This window comes from Sminthopsis crassicaudata, chromosome 3 (genome assembly GCF_048593235.1).
Source record: "Sminthopsis crassicaudata isolate SCR6 chromosome 3, ASM4859323v1, whole genome shotgun sequence".
Classification (NCBI taxonomy): domain Eukaryota; kingdom Metazoa; phylum Chordata; class Mammalia; order Dasyuromorphia; family Dasyuridae; genus Sminthopsis; species Sminthopsis crassicaudata.
In genome coordinates this window covers 9763821-9780603 of record NC_133619.1, presented here as the reverse complement: position 1 = coordinate 9780603, position 16783 = coordinate 9763821, and the positions used below count along the sequence as shown (strand labels likewise).

Sequence of the window (16783 nt, the reverse complement as noted above, 5' to 3'; positions counted from 1 at the left end):
CAAAAGGAAGCCAAGGAAGGCAGCGATGTGGACATTAGGCCTGAACAATGCTAAAGAGTCAGATAATAAAGTCTGTTAATGGTTAAGATCCCTCAGAGGACTAGAGTTCTGAGATCAAGTAAAAATCGATTTCTGGCTGAATTTTTCAGTGACCTTTGAGATTAGAGTCTATCTAAGATAAAGTGAAGGATGAGCCAAAAAAACTGGAAGAAGGACAAAAGAAATGAATGGGATGAGGGATGAAATAAAGAATATGAAAACAAAGCATTCCCCATCCCATTCATTTCTTTTGTCCTTCCAGTTTTACAAGGTGAAATACAACTGACTTTTGGAAAGAACTAGGTTTAGGAAGAAGGGGGAGGAGACGAGATCTTGGTCTCTTATGCTGGCTCAAGATAGCTTCAAATACCAAATATTCACGAAGATTAGGACCTGTTTTCACCCTCTTGGGGAACACCAGAAGTCAGGCCCTAGACTCAGGAGACCATCCTCAAGTCTCTCTTTTCTATTAGGTTACATGGGAATCTGTTTTGGTGGGTGACACTATCTGCTTTGTACAAAGACCTTTAAACCCCTGGTCCCAGAAATGTCATGGAGACATCATCAAGTGTCAACGGAGCTGACACAAATATTGCAAACCTGCTGATTTGCCTGTCTCTGGGTAGCAGCATTTATGCCTCATTATTCTTTCCCCTGGCGCAGCCAGAGCCTCATCTCAGTGTGGGTCATGAAGCATTAGACCAGAGGCAGGAAGAACGGCTTTCAGGGGATATTTATTATCTGTATGATCCTAGGCAAGTCTTGCGTAAGATGGAGCAGACTCAGCGAGGGGTTTAGATCAGCCAAGTGGGCCACCTTTCTGGCGCCCTTTATTCAGAGATACTAGTGATCATGAGCATCCTTCATTAGTCACCACTGATCATCAGAACGGAAACCCTTGAAAGACGGCGACTGTCTGCTTTTTCCTTCATCTCAGCCCAGCGTCTGCTGATGGGGCCTTACAAACCTGTGATGATTAACTTACGGATTGATTTTGTTGCTACTGAAATGTTTCAGCTGTGTCTGAGTCTTTGTGATCCCATCTGGAGTTTTCTTGGCAACGATACTGGAGGGGTGGCCCATTGCCATCTCCAGTTTGTTTTACAGATGAGGAAACTGAGGGAAACAGGTAATATGACTTGCCCAGAGTCACACAGCCAGTGAATGTTTGAGATCCAGAGCCAGCACTCTATCTACTACACCCTTTAAGTGTCTTATGGATCTCTTATTCCCTCAAATAATAATATTAGCTGTCATTTATATATCACCTTAAGCCAGTGGTCCTCAAACTTTTTAAATAGGGGGTCAATTCACTGTCCCTCAGACTGTTGGAGGTTTGGACTATAGTAAAAACAAAAGTTCACACTCTGTCTTTGCTCCTCAGCCCATTTGCCATAACCCGGCGGGCCAAATGCCCTCAGCCCGCCACATCTGGCCCATGGGCCATAGTTTGAGAACCCCTGCCTTAAAGGCTCATAAAGTGCTTTGCCTGAATTCTATTACTTAACACTAATGACAGCCCTACCAATATCTCCATTTTACAGACAAGGAAGCTAAGGATTGTTTGCTTGGCCGAGGTCATCCAGCCAGGGTCCGGGCAGGATGAGAATCCAGATCATCTTGACCACAGGCCCAGTGCTCTCTTGTTATCCCACTTCTCGCCAGTCAGCTGCCCCAGAGAGCTTCCTTCTCACTCACCTTCAGCCTCTCAATAGCTTCTTCACTGCCCGGGGCGAACAGCATCCGCTCGTGGAGGCTGGACACGGAGGCCGCTCGGCTGGATAAGGCTGACAGGGAGGATGAGGGGCTCATACCCACCAAGGCGTTGGTCACTGTGGAGAGATTGTCAGGGCGTTGACTCAATTCTGCCACGCCAGGGTTACCATTATTGTTCTCAAAGTCGGACATGTCTATGGTGAGGAAGGGAGGAAGGAAGGGACAGACAGACAGAAGGAGGAGGAGGAAAAAAAGCAGAAAAAAAGAAAAACAAACGTAGTTGGGAAAAAGCAACAAGGTGAAGCAAAGAGAATGCTAAAAACCAAAACAAAGAAAGCAGGCACACAGCGAGCCCTGCCATGGCCAGGCTGGCCTCTGATTTCAGCTCTGCAGCCTCTGGGCTTTCTCCTTCTACCTGTGGCCTAGAGCAGGCAGCCCACCCCCTTCTCACCTGAGCCTTGGTGCCTGCTGCTCACCGCTTCCTCAATGACCACGCCTGCTTGCCAGCTGCCAGCCCTGGCGGGAGGTCAATGGCTCAGCCAGACTCTCCAGCCCATGGGCTTGCACAGTAGCCAAGTCAGCCAGCCTCCATTATTGCATGGTAAGGGCTGACCTCTCTCAGACTTGGCACATAAAGGGTATTCCTTCACACCTGAGCTAGCCATCTGTGGCCTGGCATGGCTTGGTGGCCCTGTTTGAGTCTGCTCTTCGGCTCTCTGTACCTGTCTGACCCCTAGAGCCTTCCTTCCTTCCTCCCTCCCTCCCTCCCTTCCTTCCTTCCTTCCTTCCTTCCTTCCTTCCTTCCTTCCTTCCTTCCTTCCTTCCTTCCTTCCTTCCTTCCTTCCTTCCTTCCTTCTGTCTGTCCTTCCTTCCTTCCTCCCTTCCTCCCTCCCTTCCTTCCTTCCTTTTCTATCTTCTCTCAAAGTCAGTGACTGCCTCCATTATTTCCTGGCTGCCTCCCAGAACTCTCCTCCCTCCCTTCCTTCCTTCCTCCCTTCCTCCCTCCCTCCCTCCCTCCCTTCTTTCCTTCCTTTCTTCTTTCCTCCCTCCCTTCTTTCCTTCCTTCCTTCCTTCCTTCCTTCCTTCCTTCCTTCCTTCCTTCCTTCCTTCCTTCCTTCCTTCCTTCCTTCCTTCCTCCCTTCCTTCCTTCCTTCCTCCCTTCCTTCCTTCCTCCCTTCCTCCCTCCCTCCCTCCCTCCCTTCTTTCCTTCCTTCCTTCCTTCCTCCCTTCCTCCCTTCCTCCCTCCCTCCCTTCCTTCCTTTTCTATCTTCTCTCAAAGTCAGTGATTTCCTCCATCATTTCCTGGCTGCCTCCCAGAACCCTCCTTCCCTCCCTCCCTTCCTTCCTCCCTCCCTCCCTCCCTCCCTCTCTCCCTCCCTCCCTCCCTCCCTCTCTCCCTCTCTCCCTCCCTCCCTCCCTCCCTCCCTTCCTTCCTTCCTTCCTTCCTTCCTTCCTTCCTTCCTTCCTTCCTTCCTTCCTTCCTCCCTCCCTCCCTCCCTCCCTCCCTCCCTCCCTCCCTCCCTCCCTTCCTTCCTTCCTTCCTTCCTTCCTTCCTTCCTTCCTTCCTTCCTTCCTTCCTTCCTTCCTTCCTTCCTTCCTTCCTTCCTTCCTCCCTTCCTTCCTCCCTTCCTTCCTCCCTCCCTTCCTTCCTTTTCTATCTTCTCTCAAAGTCAGTTACTTCCTCCATCATTTCTCGGCTGCCTCCCAACTACTACCCATACTCCCTAGACAAAACCTGCTTTCTTCCTATGCTTCCAAAGTGATACCAGTTTCATTTGGTTCCTGGCTACTTCTACAATTTCTTCCCTTTTTCTTGGAGTTAAGACGTGTACGTCACTTGCTCCTACTGCTGGGATAGACTTTTAGCTTATTGGGAAAGTCAGTAGCTTAGAACCCCGAGGTCTCTAGACCTTCAGGGCCCCGTTCCATGGCTGTATCTGTTTCATTGGACTTCCAAAGAGAGGCTCAATGGCCTCTGGAGGAGTTGAGGAGAGCACCTTTTCTTTTTCTCTTTCTAAATTCAGCACCTTCTCTAGCTGCCAAAAGTTGGGACGCGAGGTACCCCTCCTCTGACTGGCCATCGGAATCCAGCATGAAGGAGTTCCTCTCCCAGGCATTTGGAGGCAGTGTTAAGAATCTGGCTCAGAAGAGCACAGAAATGCAGTCTCTGGGGCTAATTTCAGACCCAGAAAAAGCTAGAGCCGTGCTTGATCTAGGATCTCTCTGGGATGTCACCTGGGTCCTTCTAAGGATGCACACGGGCTAAGGGGCACTTTTTCCTAGAACTGGGGCTCAGAGATTGAATCTCTGGTCCTATCAGATAGAGATTTTGGCTTTGCCCCAAGCCAAGATGTCAGCTGTTGGATCCACAAAGGCCCGGGCTGCAGGGACCATCAGCCATGCAAGCTTAAGCTCTAGGAGAGGGGAGACGCCATATTATGACTAATGCCACCACTGCCATTACTTCCTGGTATTCCTTTACCCCCAGCCCCGGCATCCCCTTGGGCAGGTCCTGAGACAGCTCTCCGGCCAGTAAGCAGGACGACAGCTCTGACCAGAACTAGCTCCCACGCCAGCCCTCGCAGACGCCAAACAAGAGTAGCAGCACAAAAGCGACAGCGACAGCAGCAGCAACAGCAGCAAACATAGCTATAGCATGGAGATCGTGTCACCAAAAGTTCTTTGGGAAAGCGAATGTTCCCCTGGGGTGCCCGGGCTCGGGACAGGGGATCCAAATCATTTCTTATCTGAGCTCAGAGTCAGAGACAGGGAGGGGGACAGGGCTGCCCTGGAAGGCTCTGGAGGCCTGGGTTACATCCCCGGAGCAGACACTAACTTGTTGTGCATCTCCCTAAGAAAGTCCAGCTCTCGGGACCTCAGTTCCCTCATAAGCTAGAGGGGGGAGGTTGAACCTAATGATCTCCACAGTCCCTCTAAGCTCCCGAATCCTGATTCCTACTCTGACCCTTCAGTGATCCCCGTCAGAGGACTTAATCAAGGACCAGGCTTATGAAAGGAGCCTCCATTTTGTGTGTCTCTCTCTCCTCTCAGAGTCTTGGTCTCTCTGAGCCCAGTACAAAGGGCTCGGCTGCACATGGGAAGGGAGACACTGGGCCAGACAGGAGCAGTGAGTCTGTCCATTTTTATGCTGATCACTATTAACTAAGGACTAACCAATACCTTGCTTCTCCAAAGCTTCCTGTCAGTGTCCTCTATCAAGCTAGCTTTTCCTTTCCCAGACTTCTCAGCGGGGCCGCCTAAGCTGGACCAGGTCTCAGTTAGGAAATATCCATACTAGATGCTTCCCTAATGCTTGGCCATCGTTTGACCAAGACCTTTCCTGCATGGTCGAATCCTCTAGATCTTCTGCTTTACTTTCACCCCCTTTGGGACCTCAGAGTCACCTCTGTGCCATGTGACAAGGAGGAGGAGGAACAGTCTTTGAGAGTTTCTCAGAACCTTTCAAGGTAAAATGACTTGCTTAGGGTCACCTGACTAGCACATATCAGAATTGGGCCTTGGAGTTCAGGGTCAATGCACACAAATGCTTTGGATTTACCCAAATATGTGCGTATTTTATATATCCTACCAGTACAATGTAAGCCCCTTGTGGGGGGGCCATTTTTGGTTTTGACCTGGACATCCAGTATCTAGCAAGTATATGGCCCATGGTAGGTCTTGATATATCCTTGTTGATTAGTTGATTGATCAGTTGGAACATAATAGGCCTGTCGTGATAACAAGGCCCATTTTCTTTTTGTCTTTAAATTCCTAGTGGGAGTTAATAGGAGCTCTTGGAGGGGAGAGGCCCCCGAGAAGTCGAGCCCAGAGCAAAGGCTTAGAGACTGCTCGGTTTTTGTCTCAGCATCCCCAGGACTAAGTATGAAGCTTCAGAAATAATAGAGGCTTAATTAATGCTTGCTAAGGATTGAACTTAATTCTCTTCAAGATCCCAGCGGGAAGCCATAGTCGCATCTTGTTTCCAGGCACATCCCGGGCCTTCCTGATGAAAATGTCTACCACTAAGTCACTTCTCCCCAAGCCTCTCTACCCACTGTCCTCCACTCTCCACCTCAGACTTCATAATTGCCCTCGGATTGCTGGTAGGAACAAGTCTTCCCCACAGAGAGTGGAGGGCTCTGGCCCAGTAGAATCTCAAGGCCAGTGGAGTCCCTGAGAATGGTTCCTGAGTGCTCAATGATGACTGTTGAAGGTCAGGAGGTCAGCTTGGAGCTTGGGTGATTTTTTTGGTCCAGAACCACTGGCTCAAAGAACTACAAGGGGGCTTACAGGCCAACTGAGAGCCGAGCAGGAACGCTCCTGAACGGCCCCAATGGGTGGTCTTGGAGTGAGAAGGGACAGTGCTTGTGGGGAGGGGACTTTGACGTACATAGAACCTAGATTAGTTCCATCCACTACACTAGTTCTGCCCTTTGGACCAGCATGGAAGGTGACAGTAAGTCATTCATCTATTGGCCAGGGACTTTCATACTCTTGCCATCCTCAATCTTTTTTTTAGAAGTACCAGGACCCTCCTCCTCCTCCAGCCATCGAATCCTAGATCTGGAGCCCAAAGGGACGTTAGAGCTCAGCCCTTCCGGCATCCTAACTGACCCGAGGGAACTGAGGCTCCAGAGTTAAAGCTCTAAGTGCTCGGCAGAGCAGGGGCTCCTCCCTTCATCCTACGGGCCTGAGATTTGGAGGGGGATGCAAGGACGTGTGGGGGAAGGCCGGCTGAGGAAGAGCGCAGGTATACGGTTCCATGGGAGGCTGCGGCCCAGCCTTGGGCCGCGGGCGCAGGCCCTGGAGTGCCTGTCTAGGGGTTCCCATCCCATGCTGTACTTATGTTCCTTGCCAATGACTGATTCTCTCAGAAGCAGTGAAGCACACAGAGATATCAGCAAAGGGAAATACACACATTTAGGTCCTCCAGGCACAGTGCTGGCTGAGAGAGGCAAGGAGAGGGAGAGTGGGGAAGAAAGACAAAGAGAACAAAACAACAACAGGTTTAGCTTTCTGGGACTTGGGAGCTGAAGCCGTTATCCCTGTCGGGCTGGGGGGCAGGGTTTTCTTTCCTTGGGGTCTGCTCAGGGCACATAGCATGCTGGGATTCTCTTCCCGTTCCCCCTCCCCCAGAGCACCATCGAGCCTCTCACTGCTGCTTAGGAAGGACCTTTCTTTCCCATCCTGGCACCTACCCAACCCCTGGCTAGTCTTGGGAGCTGGGGGATCCCTCTCCTTCCTAAATGACTTCAGGTAATTCAGGATCATTAATTCTTAGTGACCAGAGTGGATCGTACTCCATCCCTGGGAAGTGAGAGGGGTTCTTGCAGGGGTGGAGAGGGCAGACAACCTAACATTGGCCATGTAGCAGTAAAGGGATGAAAGGAAAGAGGGGGAAGGAGAAATGGAGTAAGGAAGGTAGGAAGAAAGGAAAGGAGAAAGGAGAAGAGGGAAGAAAAGCCTTCCATTGAAGACCTGGGGACAGGCGGGTGACTTTGGGAAGAGTCCTTCACAAGTCCCAGTTTGCTAGGACTTTTATGTCAGAGGGCCAGTTGCCCCAGCCTTTCAGCTAAGGGACGTGGAACTCTGGTTGAAGAAAACGGACCGTGTGGAGCGGGCGGGATCCCAGGACACCTACTATCAATGATGTCCCCAAGCCCCTGGGCATACAGCAGGTCTCTCAGGCGAGCCACCTCGTCCTTCAGCTCGCGGATCAGCTTGTTGTTGGGGTCCTCGTTTATGACGGCGTTGCAGCGGATCTGTTTGGCTCGGTCGGCGTATCTGCAAAGAGAAGAGAGGCGTTCGGTCAAAGAGACAGAGCCCGTTGCTTCTGGGAGGACTTCAGACAACCGGAATAAAGATGCTTTGGACCTCTTCATGAGAACAAAGACCAAATTCACTTGGAATCAGGTCAAGTAACGGTTACTTGGGGTTTCAAATGGCAGGAATATGGTTGTGGGGGGCCAGGTGTACCCCGATGCTAAGAGAGCAGGTTCTGACTTCCAATCACTTTCCATTAATTCAAGTCACTTCTAGAGCCACTGACGAGATCATGGTGCAGCTTTGGCGGTCCTGGTCTGTCTGTCTGTTGTGTATATATGATCCCCACCCCAACCCACACAGGACATGGGCTTATAGAGTGAGAGCTGGAAGAGACTTCCAAGAACATGTAGTGTAACCCTGCCATTTTACAAATGTGGAAACTGAGGCACGGAGCATGGCAGTGACTTGATCAAAGTCCTAGAATTGTAAACATAGAACTGGTCATGTAGTATAATGGCTCCATTTTAAAGAAGAAGAAACTGAAGTTCAGAGGAAGTCAATGATTTGCCCAAAGTGACGCAGTTTGTAAGTGGGGAAAACCAGCATCCAAACCCAAATTGACTATTAATGTCTTTGGGATGAGGACAATTTAGCATCAAGTGACCCATGTGACCTCTCTGATCCGAGGGCTGCCCCCTCCACCTAAGCCCCTCCCTTCCTTTCCAGGCACCTCAGGGACCCCATCTGTCCTCTCCCGAGGTCTACTGCTGCAGCCCAGCTAACCCACCATGCCTTCAAGTGTGGGTGAGATGGGGGAAAGATGGAAGCAAGGGGGAAGTGGCTGGGGAAACTGAGGCTGAGCGCGGTTAATGGCCTGTCCAGAGCAGAGCTTTGGGCCTTCCTGACTCCAAGGGCAGTCTTCCATGCAGGGAGGTACCCCGAAGCATCTGCTGCTTCTCCAGCCCTCTGGCACCCCCTCTCTCCGAGTCTGAGCTCGCACCCTGAGGTGAAGGGGCTTTGAGGAGAGACATTCACTGGCTCTTAATCAGTGATGAGGGGGAAGCCGGAGATTGGTAACGGGAAAGAGCTCAGCTGAGATGGCCGCCCGCATCATTCTCCTGCTCTTGGGAGGGGCTAGAAAATTGAGATTAGTTCTGCGAGGTCTTACCTCAGGGTGCTGAGGGTCTCATCGTAGTTAATGTCTGCAGGGCTCAGAGCTGCCACCATCGCAGTCCGAGAATTCCCCCCTGGAAAAAAAAAAAAAACAGAGGACCTCACTAGCATGCCTCGGGAACAGCCCCATGAGAAGGGAAAACAACCATCACTCAACTCTTTCCTCCCGGGGAGCTGAAAGCTTCTTTTTTGACACCATCAGCCTTGATTCCCTCTTTTTTTTTTTTTTTTAATAGATGAAGTCCTGAAGGACCCTCTGAGCTCAAATCTTCCTTCCTTCCTTTAGTTCTTAGCACAAGGGCTGGCACAGAGTAGGTGCTTAATAAATGCTTGTGGACTGGGTGACTTGTTAGCTACTTAATAGTCTGCAAAGTCAGCCCTTAGCTTTGTTCATCTGTATAACGGGGATGATAATACCCGCAGCTTGCACCTCACTGTGATGTTGTCCAGATCTAGTTTGCCTTAAGGTTTGCCAGGCCCCACATGGACATGAATGCTCTCATGTGACCCTCTCTACAACCTTATGGCGTGGGATTGTTTCATTATCCACATTTTACAGATGAGGAAACTGAGGCTCAGAAGGCTTACTGCCCTATCCAAAGGTGAGAGTTATGCCTTCCTGACTCCCAGAACAGTCCTCTATCCAGGGAGGTGTCTGTAAAGCATCTGGTTGCCTCTCCAACTCTCTGAAAATGGCAGCTACACCTGGGGCCTTGACCACAGACTTTGATACGGGATGTCCGTTTCTTCAGCTTGGAGCACTCAGGCTCTTTCCTTTGACCATTTATTAAAGACCCTCAAACTGGCAGCCATGATTATGCTTTTACGTTATCAGGATGAAGGCTTTTATTTTTATTTTCCCTCAAATCTCATTACAGCACCAGGTGCTCCTTTTCCCTCTACCCTAAGCCCCTGGGCCTGGATCTCTGCCTCCCTCTTCTAGAGCAAGGGCCCCAGGTCTTTGTGGAGAGATCCTATATCCTTTTTTTTTTTTCCCTGAGGCTGGGGTTAAGTGACTTGCCCAGGGTCACACAGCTAGGAAGTGTTAAGTGTCTGAGGTCAAATTTGAACTCAGGTTCTCCTGACTTCAAGGCTGGTGCTCTATCCACTGTGCCACCTAGCTGTGAGATCCTGTATCCTGAAATCCCCTGAATTCTCCTTCTCTTCCCCAAAATGAAAATATTTATCAAAATAATTGAAAATCGCCTAATTTATTGAATGCCCATCTTTTCCCCTGAAAGACAGTGATTGATTTTTCAGGGTAGTTGATTCTTGGTTGCAGTCCAAGCCCCTCTGTCTTCTACAATATCATTTTCCAGGCCCTTCAATCCTTTAAAGTGAAAGCTGCTAAGTCCTGGCTAATCCAGGAAGCTTATCTTAAGGCTCATTTCACTGTGTTGCCTCTGGTCCCAGAACGGTTAATTTGGGAGCCATGATGTGTGGTTACCCATGGAGTCTTGGTGCATCTGAGAATGAACCCAATTCTCAGAGCTCCAAACCTACACAGCCCTTTTCTATCATTTAGCTTTGGATCATCAAGCTGGCCTGACCCCATTCCCCTACTCCCATTCTAAAGATGAGGAAACTGATCCCCAAGGTAGGGGAATTACTTTCCCAGGGCCTTCCAATGCCTACATATATGGAGTAGAACCATAGGACCATAGATGAGAGTGGGCCCAACCTAGTTGGATGCTGTCATTCTACTGGATTGGACACCAAATGGGATTGTTCAACATCCCATGAGCCTTGGCAAGAGGGAACGTTGAAGCTCAGGCTCTCTGACTCCAAAGCCAGATTCTCTCCCCACATTTTCACACCCCCTGCTCAAACTCACAGCATCCCCAGAGCTAATCTGGGACCTTGGGAAGACTTGGGAATTGGCCTTCTCTGACCCCCACAGTGCCTGCGGCTTTGCATTCTGCTCATATCTTAGGGAGAACAATTTTCCCAACCAGTGGCCCAGTGTCCTTCCTGAGGATGGAGAAAGCAGCAAAGTGAAGCCTTCTCCTCCTCAGGAAGCCGGCCCAGCTGGTGGCCCTCGAGGCTGCTTGCCAGGGAACTGCAGGAGAAGGATAACGACTGCTGCATGTGAAGCGGCAGAGCTGAAAACAGATTCCTTACCCAAATTTTCCCGGAGGAGCCAGGTCAGCACTGAATCTCTGTAAGGGATGAAATCAGTCTTTTTCTTCTTTTTGTTCTGCAGGAGGAAAAGGAAGAATTCAAGGAGGTCAAGCCTGTGAACCCCTTGGCAGGTCAGACATGACAGGCAGGTTGGCAGGCCGGCCAAGTGGCCTGTGCCCAAGCCCGGGCACTGAGAAGAAACAATGGAAGCCAAGCCAGCCCTTTGCACCCATCTCCTCGGCACAGACGGCACATTATCGCTTCAACTGGCAGCCTTTGCTGTGGCTGAGGTTGGGGGGATACAGTCCCTCAAGGTCATTCTGTACCAGAGGATCTCTGGGGTGCAGGGGCACCCTCAGCAATTTGGAAGATGAGTCATGTGATCTCTTTGCTTTGTCTCCTAATCAATCAAACTCAAGTGGTCCCTGGGTTTCACTGCACAAGTTCTTTGGGTTGTTCACATGGAGGAATAGTTGAGGAACCAGATAGCTCAAAGTCCATTGTTTGACAAAGCTGGTCAGTAGACAGTGGATATAATTAGATGCCGCCCCGGGATCTCACCCAATGGAACCCTAGAGGTCAACTAGTCCATCCCATTGCCAGTTGTGCAAAGGATGTCTTTAAGATATCCAAGAAAGGAGATTTTTAAAAATCTCTTCATCCTTTCATTTGATCCAGAATCATTATTGTAAATGAGTACCCCAATTCTTTTTATTTTTAAAAAAATGTATTCATCTGCTCATTTTATCTAGAATTAATACTGTAAATGAGTACTCCAATTCTTTTTATGTTTTATCTCAATCCGCCCATGGGCTGAAGAAGAGATGATTCCAGGCATTACAGGAAAATAAACAAAGTCACAGAACTATGAATGTTCTGAGATATAAAGGTAGATAAAGTCCAAAATGGAAGGTTGGGAGAATTCCAGTTTTAGAAGATCCTTAGTTCCCTCCCTAACCCCAAGGCTTATTTTTAATCCTCTCAGACACTCGTTTAAGAGGAAAATAAATATCAGAAGGAAACAGAGAGTTACAAACCTTGTTTGGTCCAGAATCCTGGGGGGGGGGGGAAGAAAGAGAAACTAAGTTAGAAATGCTCAGAAAAGCAAATTGTGATGAGCTGATAGGACTCAGAGGCCCAGATGATAGAATGGAAATGAATTTCTGGTGTCACTAGAGTAAACCCTCCCTCTGGCTCAGCTGTGGTCTCCCTCATGCTGCTCCTGGTGAGCAAGCTAAAGAGAAATGGGGCTGTTTCAACAGCTGTCTGTCCCATATAAAGAGTAGCAGATGGAAGGGGATTGGTACCTAGTGACTCAGATTTCCGATTTCCCTTATGACCCCAAACTGACCTCAGAAAAGCATATAATCCCTGGGTCCTTGGAGGAAAAGACCACTGAATCCAAGAATAGAAGATCTCAGAGAAGGGAATCCTCAATCTCAGAGGGTCTGAAAGGGATCTCTAGGATAATCAAATCCCCTTTCCCTAGGACTCCATGCCCTCATCTTATCTCAAAAATTGTTTATTATACAGCTGAATTAGAGAAGAAATTGGCGCTGTCCCTGGCCGGGTCCTACCAAATCTTCAGGAAACAACAAAATTGATATTTAGAAAACAGATACAGGAAGCTTCAGAATCCTTTTTGTCCTATCTTAGGCTCATGGCAGAGCTGGCACGGTGGAGTCTACAGCCTTCCTATCCTAACCAGCCAATCTGTCCTCTTGAATAAAAAACAACCCTTAAGCCAAACTCACCATTTCAGCTAGAGCAGAGATGACTTTTCCCAGTGTGGTCAAGGACTTGTTGATGTTTGCTCCTTCCTGTTGGAGAAAGAAAGCCCCAGTGTTGGAAAACAAGATAGATTTTCTTTAGCAGACTTTTTTAGTGTCACTGCTCTGCTCAGAAAACCTCAGTGGCTCCCTATTCTCTTTAGAACAAATCCTAACTTCTCTGTTTGATTTGTAAGCCCTTCACGATCCGGTTCCAGCCTTTCTTTTCATGACTGCCTTCTCATGAGTCTACTTAATTCTCTCTGCGTTTTAGCTGTGTCCTTTCCCTTGCTGTTCTCTGAATAGGACATTCCTTCTCCCATCTGTGGACCCCCTTGCCTGGAATGTGCGTTTGCATGCACTTGTGCTCACACACACACACACACACACACACACACACACAAGCTCACACACACACAGCTGATCACAGTCATACTCAGTCTATGAAACACGGGAAACCCAAAGCCTCAGGAGAAAGTGACTTGATGAGGATCTCCTAGCAAAGGACCCGGACTTCATTGCTCGGATTTCACTTATTGAGACATTCAACTCAGTGTAAGTCCCTTCCTATTCCTCGGCCTCTGTGGTGATCATGGTAATTGCCGGGTTTCATTCCATTCCTGAGCCCTAGTTCCAGATTTCCTCTTGCCTTCGGATACGCCGAGGGAATAAGCTGACCCTCACGTTGCCGACCTTCCCCAAGGGAAGCAGAGCAATCCCAGGCAAACACTGTTCCCTTCCTCCTCCAAGAGGAAGCCTCCCATCTCACAACAGGGGAAGGCCCCTGGCCTCCATGAAATTAAACCCAAGAAATCTGTTAAGCTTTGATCTTGTTCTGTGCTCTAGAAATAAATAGTGCAGAAACAAAAATGAAAGGGTGGGACCTCAGGGAGTTTATGTTCTAGGGAGGAAATGCAGTGTGGACACAGTTGAGTAAATACAAAATAAATAATCAAGAGAGGGAGAGAGAGGAAAAAAGGAGAAAGAGAGGAGGGAGGGTGGGAGAGAGGGAGGGATGAGAGGAGAGGAAAAAAGGAGAGAGAGAAGGAGGAAGAGAGGGAGGAGAGAGGGGGAAGAAGAGAGGAAGGGAGAAGGATTGAGAAAAACAAAAGACAAGAAAGGGATAGAGAGGAGAAAAAGAAGGAGGAAGAGAGGAAGAGAGACAGAGAGGGGGTAGAGAGAGGAAATGAGAGAGAGGGAAAGAGAGAGACAGAGAGAAAGGGACACGGACGGACAAAGGCAGAGAAAGGGGGGACTCAAACAAAGGGGGTTGTAGCCCCTGAGCTGGACTTTGAGGGAAGATTTAAGGCAGGAGTGAGGGGACCTTCAGCCTTGCCTCATTCAGGCCCCCAAGGTCACCCCACACATTCTGTCCCGGAGGTGGATTCTCAGGTGAGTCACACCAGACTTACCTTGAGGCGTGTGCCCTTGGCTCCTGTGGAGTCGGCTCGTTCACTGCCTGCCAGGTCAACGAGGCTGATCTTGCTCACCTAAAAGACCAATCAGTCCAGGTGTTGGGGACACTCTTGGGCCTCTTGGGGGTCTCAAGAGGGTGGAGCAGAGCAGACCTTCAGCCCCAGCTAGGATCCCTGGGACCTACAGCTAGAGCTCCTCGAGGTTCTGGAGGGGGCCAGGGCCACAGTGGTCATTTAGGGCTCCTTGAAGCTCACAGTTGGGGCTCCAAGCAAATATTGCCCCATGGAGGAGCATGAAGACGAAGCAAAGGGAGAGATTCCTTTGAGGAGGCTTCCCTCCTATAGGAGAGGGGACATGTAAAGGAGGCCTTGAATGGCGTGTATAAGAATGACTCGGTGTGTGCACAGCATCTTGACATTTGCAAAGTACATTATTCCCCTCCCTTCTGTCACCTCCCATTTTATAGATGGTATTAGATACTAGAGTGATGGGGTGACTTGCTGATAGTTACACCGCTAAGTGTGAGTGGAGAGATTTGAATCCAGGGCTCTCTGAGCTCCAGGTCCCACTGCCTGTAACCAGGGAGAACATTTGCCTTCCTTCTACATCCTTCACCGATTGTTAGACTATGGACTTTTCCCCTCTTTGTCACTTCCCTGGGCAAATGGAAGATTCGAATCCTGGCTTTGTCTCCAAAGAAAGGCTTTAGGAAAACAATGTGTCTGTTCCTTCAGACCGTTGCAAATGCACCAGCCACTGGGCCCATTCCCTCATCCGGGCCCTCTGTGGTCTGCGTCGCCCAAATACCACCATGATTTGAACCAGAGCCTTGCTTAGCGAAGAGCCTTATTAATGACCACGGGGGCTGTGCTCGTGGCCTTCCTTCCAGCTCACTCCAAGACTGAGGGATAGATTTACCACCAGAAAGATGGCACCTCTTCCTATGTGCCCAATGCCAGGCCCCAGCAGCATTTTGGAGCCATTGGGTTTCCAAGATCAGAGCCCTCCGTACACTCAGAGAGGGAGTGTATACACATACATATTTCTAAATACATCACTAATGGACTCGCTAACCTTTCTAAAGTTTGTAAAACATTATAGAGGCCCCGCCTCCTCTGAGCTTCTCAACCACTCTTTGAAGTCACTGCTCTGGGTACTACCCATTTTACAGATAAGGAAAGTGATAGTAGGATCTGCACTCAATCCCACAGAGAACTAATATCTGAGTATCTGAGGTCTTCCCAGCCCTTGATCCGTCACCTCCAACCACTGCCCAGAACTGCCTTTTCTAAACCTTTTTCTCCATGAAACTCCCAGGTCTTCACTCCTTGATTGCCAGGAAATTAAGGACTCAGGACACTCACTTTTTCTGTGGTGATGTCGGTCTCGGCATCATGGCGCTTCTGGGTGAAGATGATGTTAAAGACAGCGTGGGAGCGGCTGCTGGTCTCATTCATGTTGGTGGCAGCCACCGTCCTGTATGGAAGAAAATGGGACAGGATTTGAAACTCGAAGCCTTCTGAGCTGGGCCCACCAGGTGGGGAAATGTCCATGGTGCTGGACAGCTCCCAGGATCCTGAATGGAGAGAGCTGGAAGAGGATTTGGAGGTCATTGAGTCCTAGCTCCTCTTTTTATAGAGGGAGAAACTGAGGCACAGAAAGGGGGATGGAGTGAGCACCTGTGAAGTGCCTGCTATGTATTAGGTATCATGCTAAGCTCTTTACGACAGCCTTATGAGGTATGTTTTTCCTGATCTATCCCTATTTTATAGTTGAGGAAACTGATACCAGGAGAGGAATTTGCTCCGGGTCACACAAGAGCCCCTCAGCCAGGTAGGACTCAAACCCACAGCTTCCTGGTTGGAAGGTTGGCTCAGTGGATTTGGGGGATTCATGTCTTCATTAATTGTTGCTTGACCTTGTAGGGAGACTTACCTTTGTCCTCTATCAAACGGAATAACCATTGGCTGTTTAGATGAGATCCTTTTGGGCTCTGTCTAGGTGTTTTTGGGTCTGTTACCTCTAAAATTAGATATGATTTGGGTTCTCTGTGTTCTCTGGCCCCCTGGGAAGACAGATGGATGCTTCGGGGCCATCTTAGATGCAGGAAGAAGGTACCAGGAGCCAGATCTCCATGGTAACTGGAGGCTCATCCGAGAAGTGGAGATGTGGCTAAATAGCATGGGCTTAGCAGGGAAGATGTGATTAATTTCCAAAGCATCAAAGGTAAACAATCCAAGAGCATCCTTCCCATCCCTTCCTTACAGCTGCCCCCAGGCCAGAGGCAGAGCTAATCAGCAGGCCTGGGCTTCCTACCTCTCAGGCAATCTACCAACACTCAGAGGGCAGGGAGTGCTCCAGAAATGTCAGAGGGCAGGGAGTGCTCCAGAAATGTCAGAGGGCAGGGAGTGCTCCATAAATGAAGTCCTTATCTGATCATCCTAACTACTTTAATTCCCACAACTGCTGTGGAAGTAAGCAGCACAATACTTCCCCATCTCCCAGATAGTAAGACAGAGGCTTAGCAAACTAGACAACAACGAAGTCCTTTCTGGACAAGGCTGATGGCCCAGTCTCTGAGCGTGCTCTGAGGGCCCAGCCCGGAGCTGTGCGTGGGGCCCACTGCATCTGAGGTCCCAGCACTACAACTAGCCAGCAGTAGCATGTTCATATGTCTTGAAGTCCAAGGAGACCAAGCCCAAAGTGAAACCCTTTAATGAGTCGTTGTCCAGTATGAACGTGCTGCTGGCCGGCTAGTTGTAGTGCCGGGACCCCAGAAGCAG

The 16783-nt window shown here is 49.4% G+C and overlaps 1 protein-coding gene across 1 annotated transcript in view; it reads right to left on the bottom strand.

The window, feature by feature from the left end:
- KIF1A (kinesin family member 1A) overlaps positions 1-16783 on the bottom strand; it is a 163993-nt gene that overhangs the window by 92928 nt on the left and 54282 nt on the right. Inside the window, 8 exon segments of the mRNA XM_074297991.1 lie at positions 1738-1871; positions 7397-7539; positions 8690-8768; positions 10816-10891; positions 11853-11870; positions 12570-12635; positions 13997-14074; positions 15365-15476. Of these exon segments, the coding sequence (XP_074154092.1) occupies positions 1738-1871; positions 7397-7539; positions 8690-8768; positions 10816-10891; positions 11853-11870; positions 12570-12635; positions 13997-14074; positions 15365-15476 (706 nt within the window).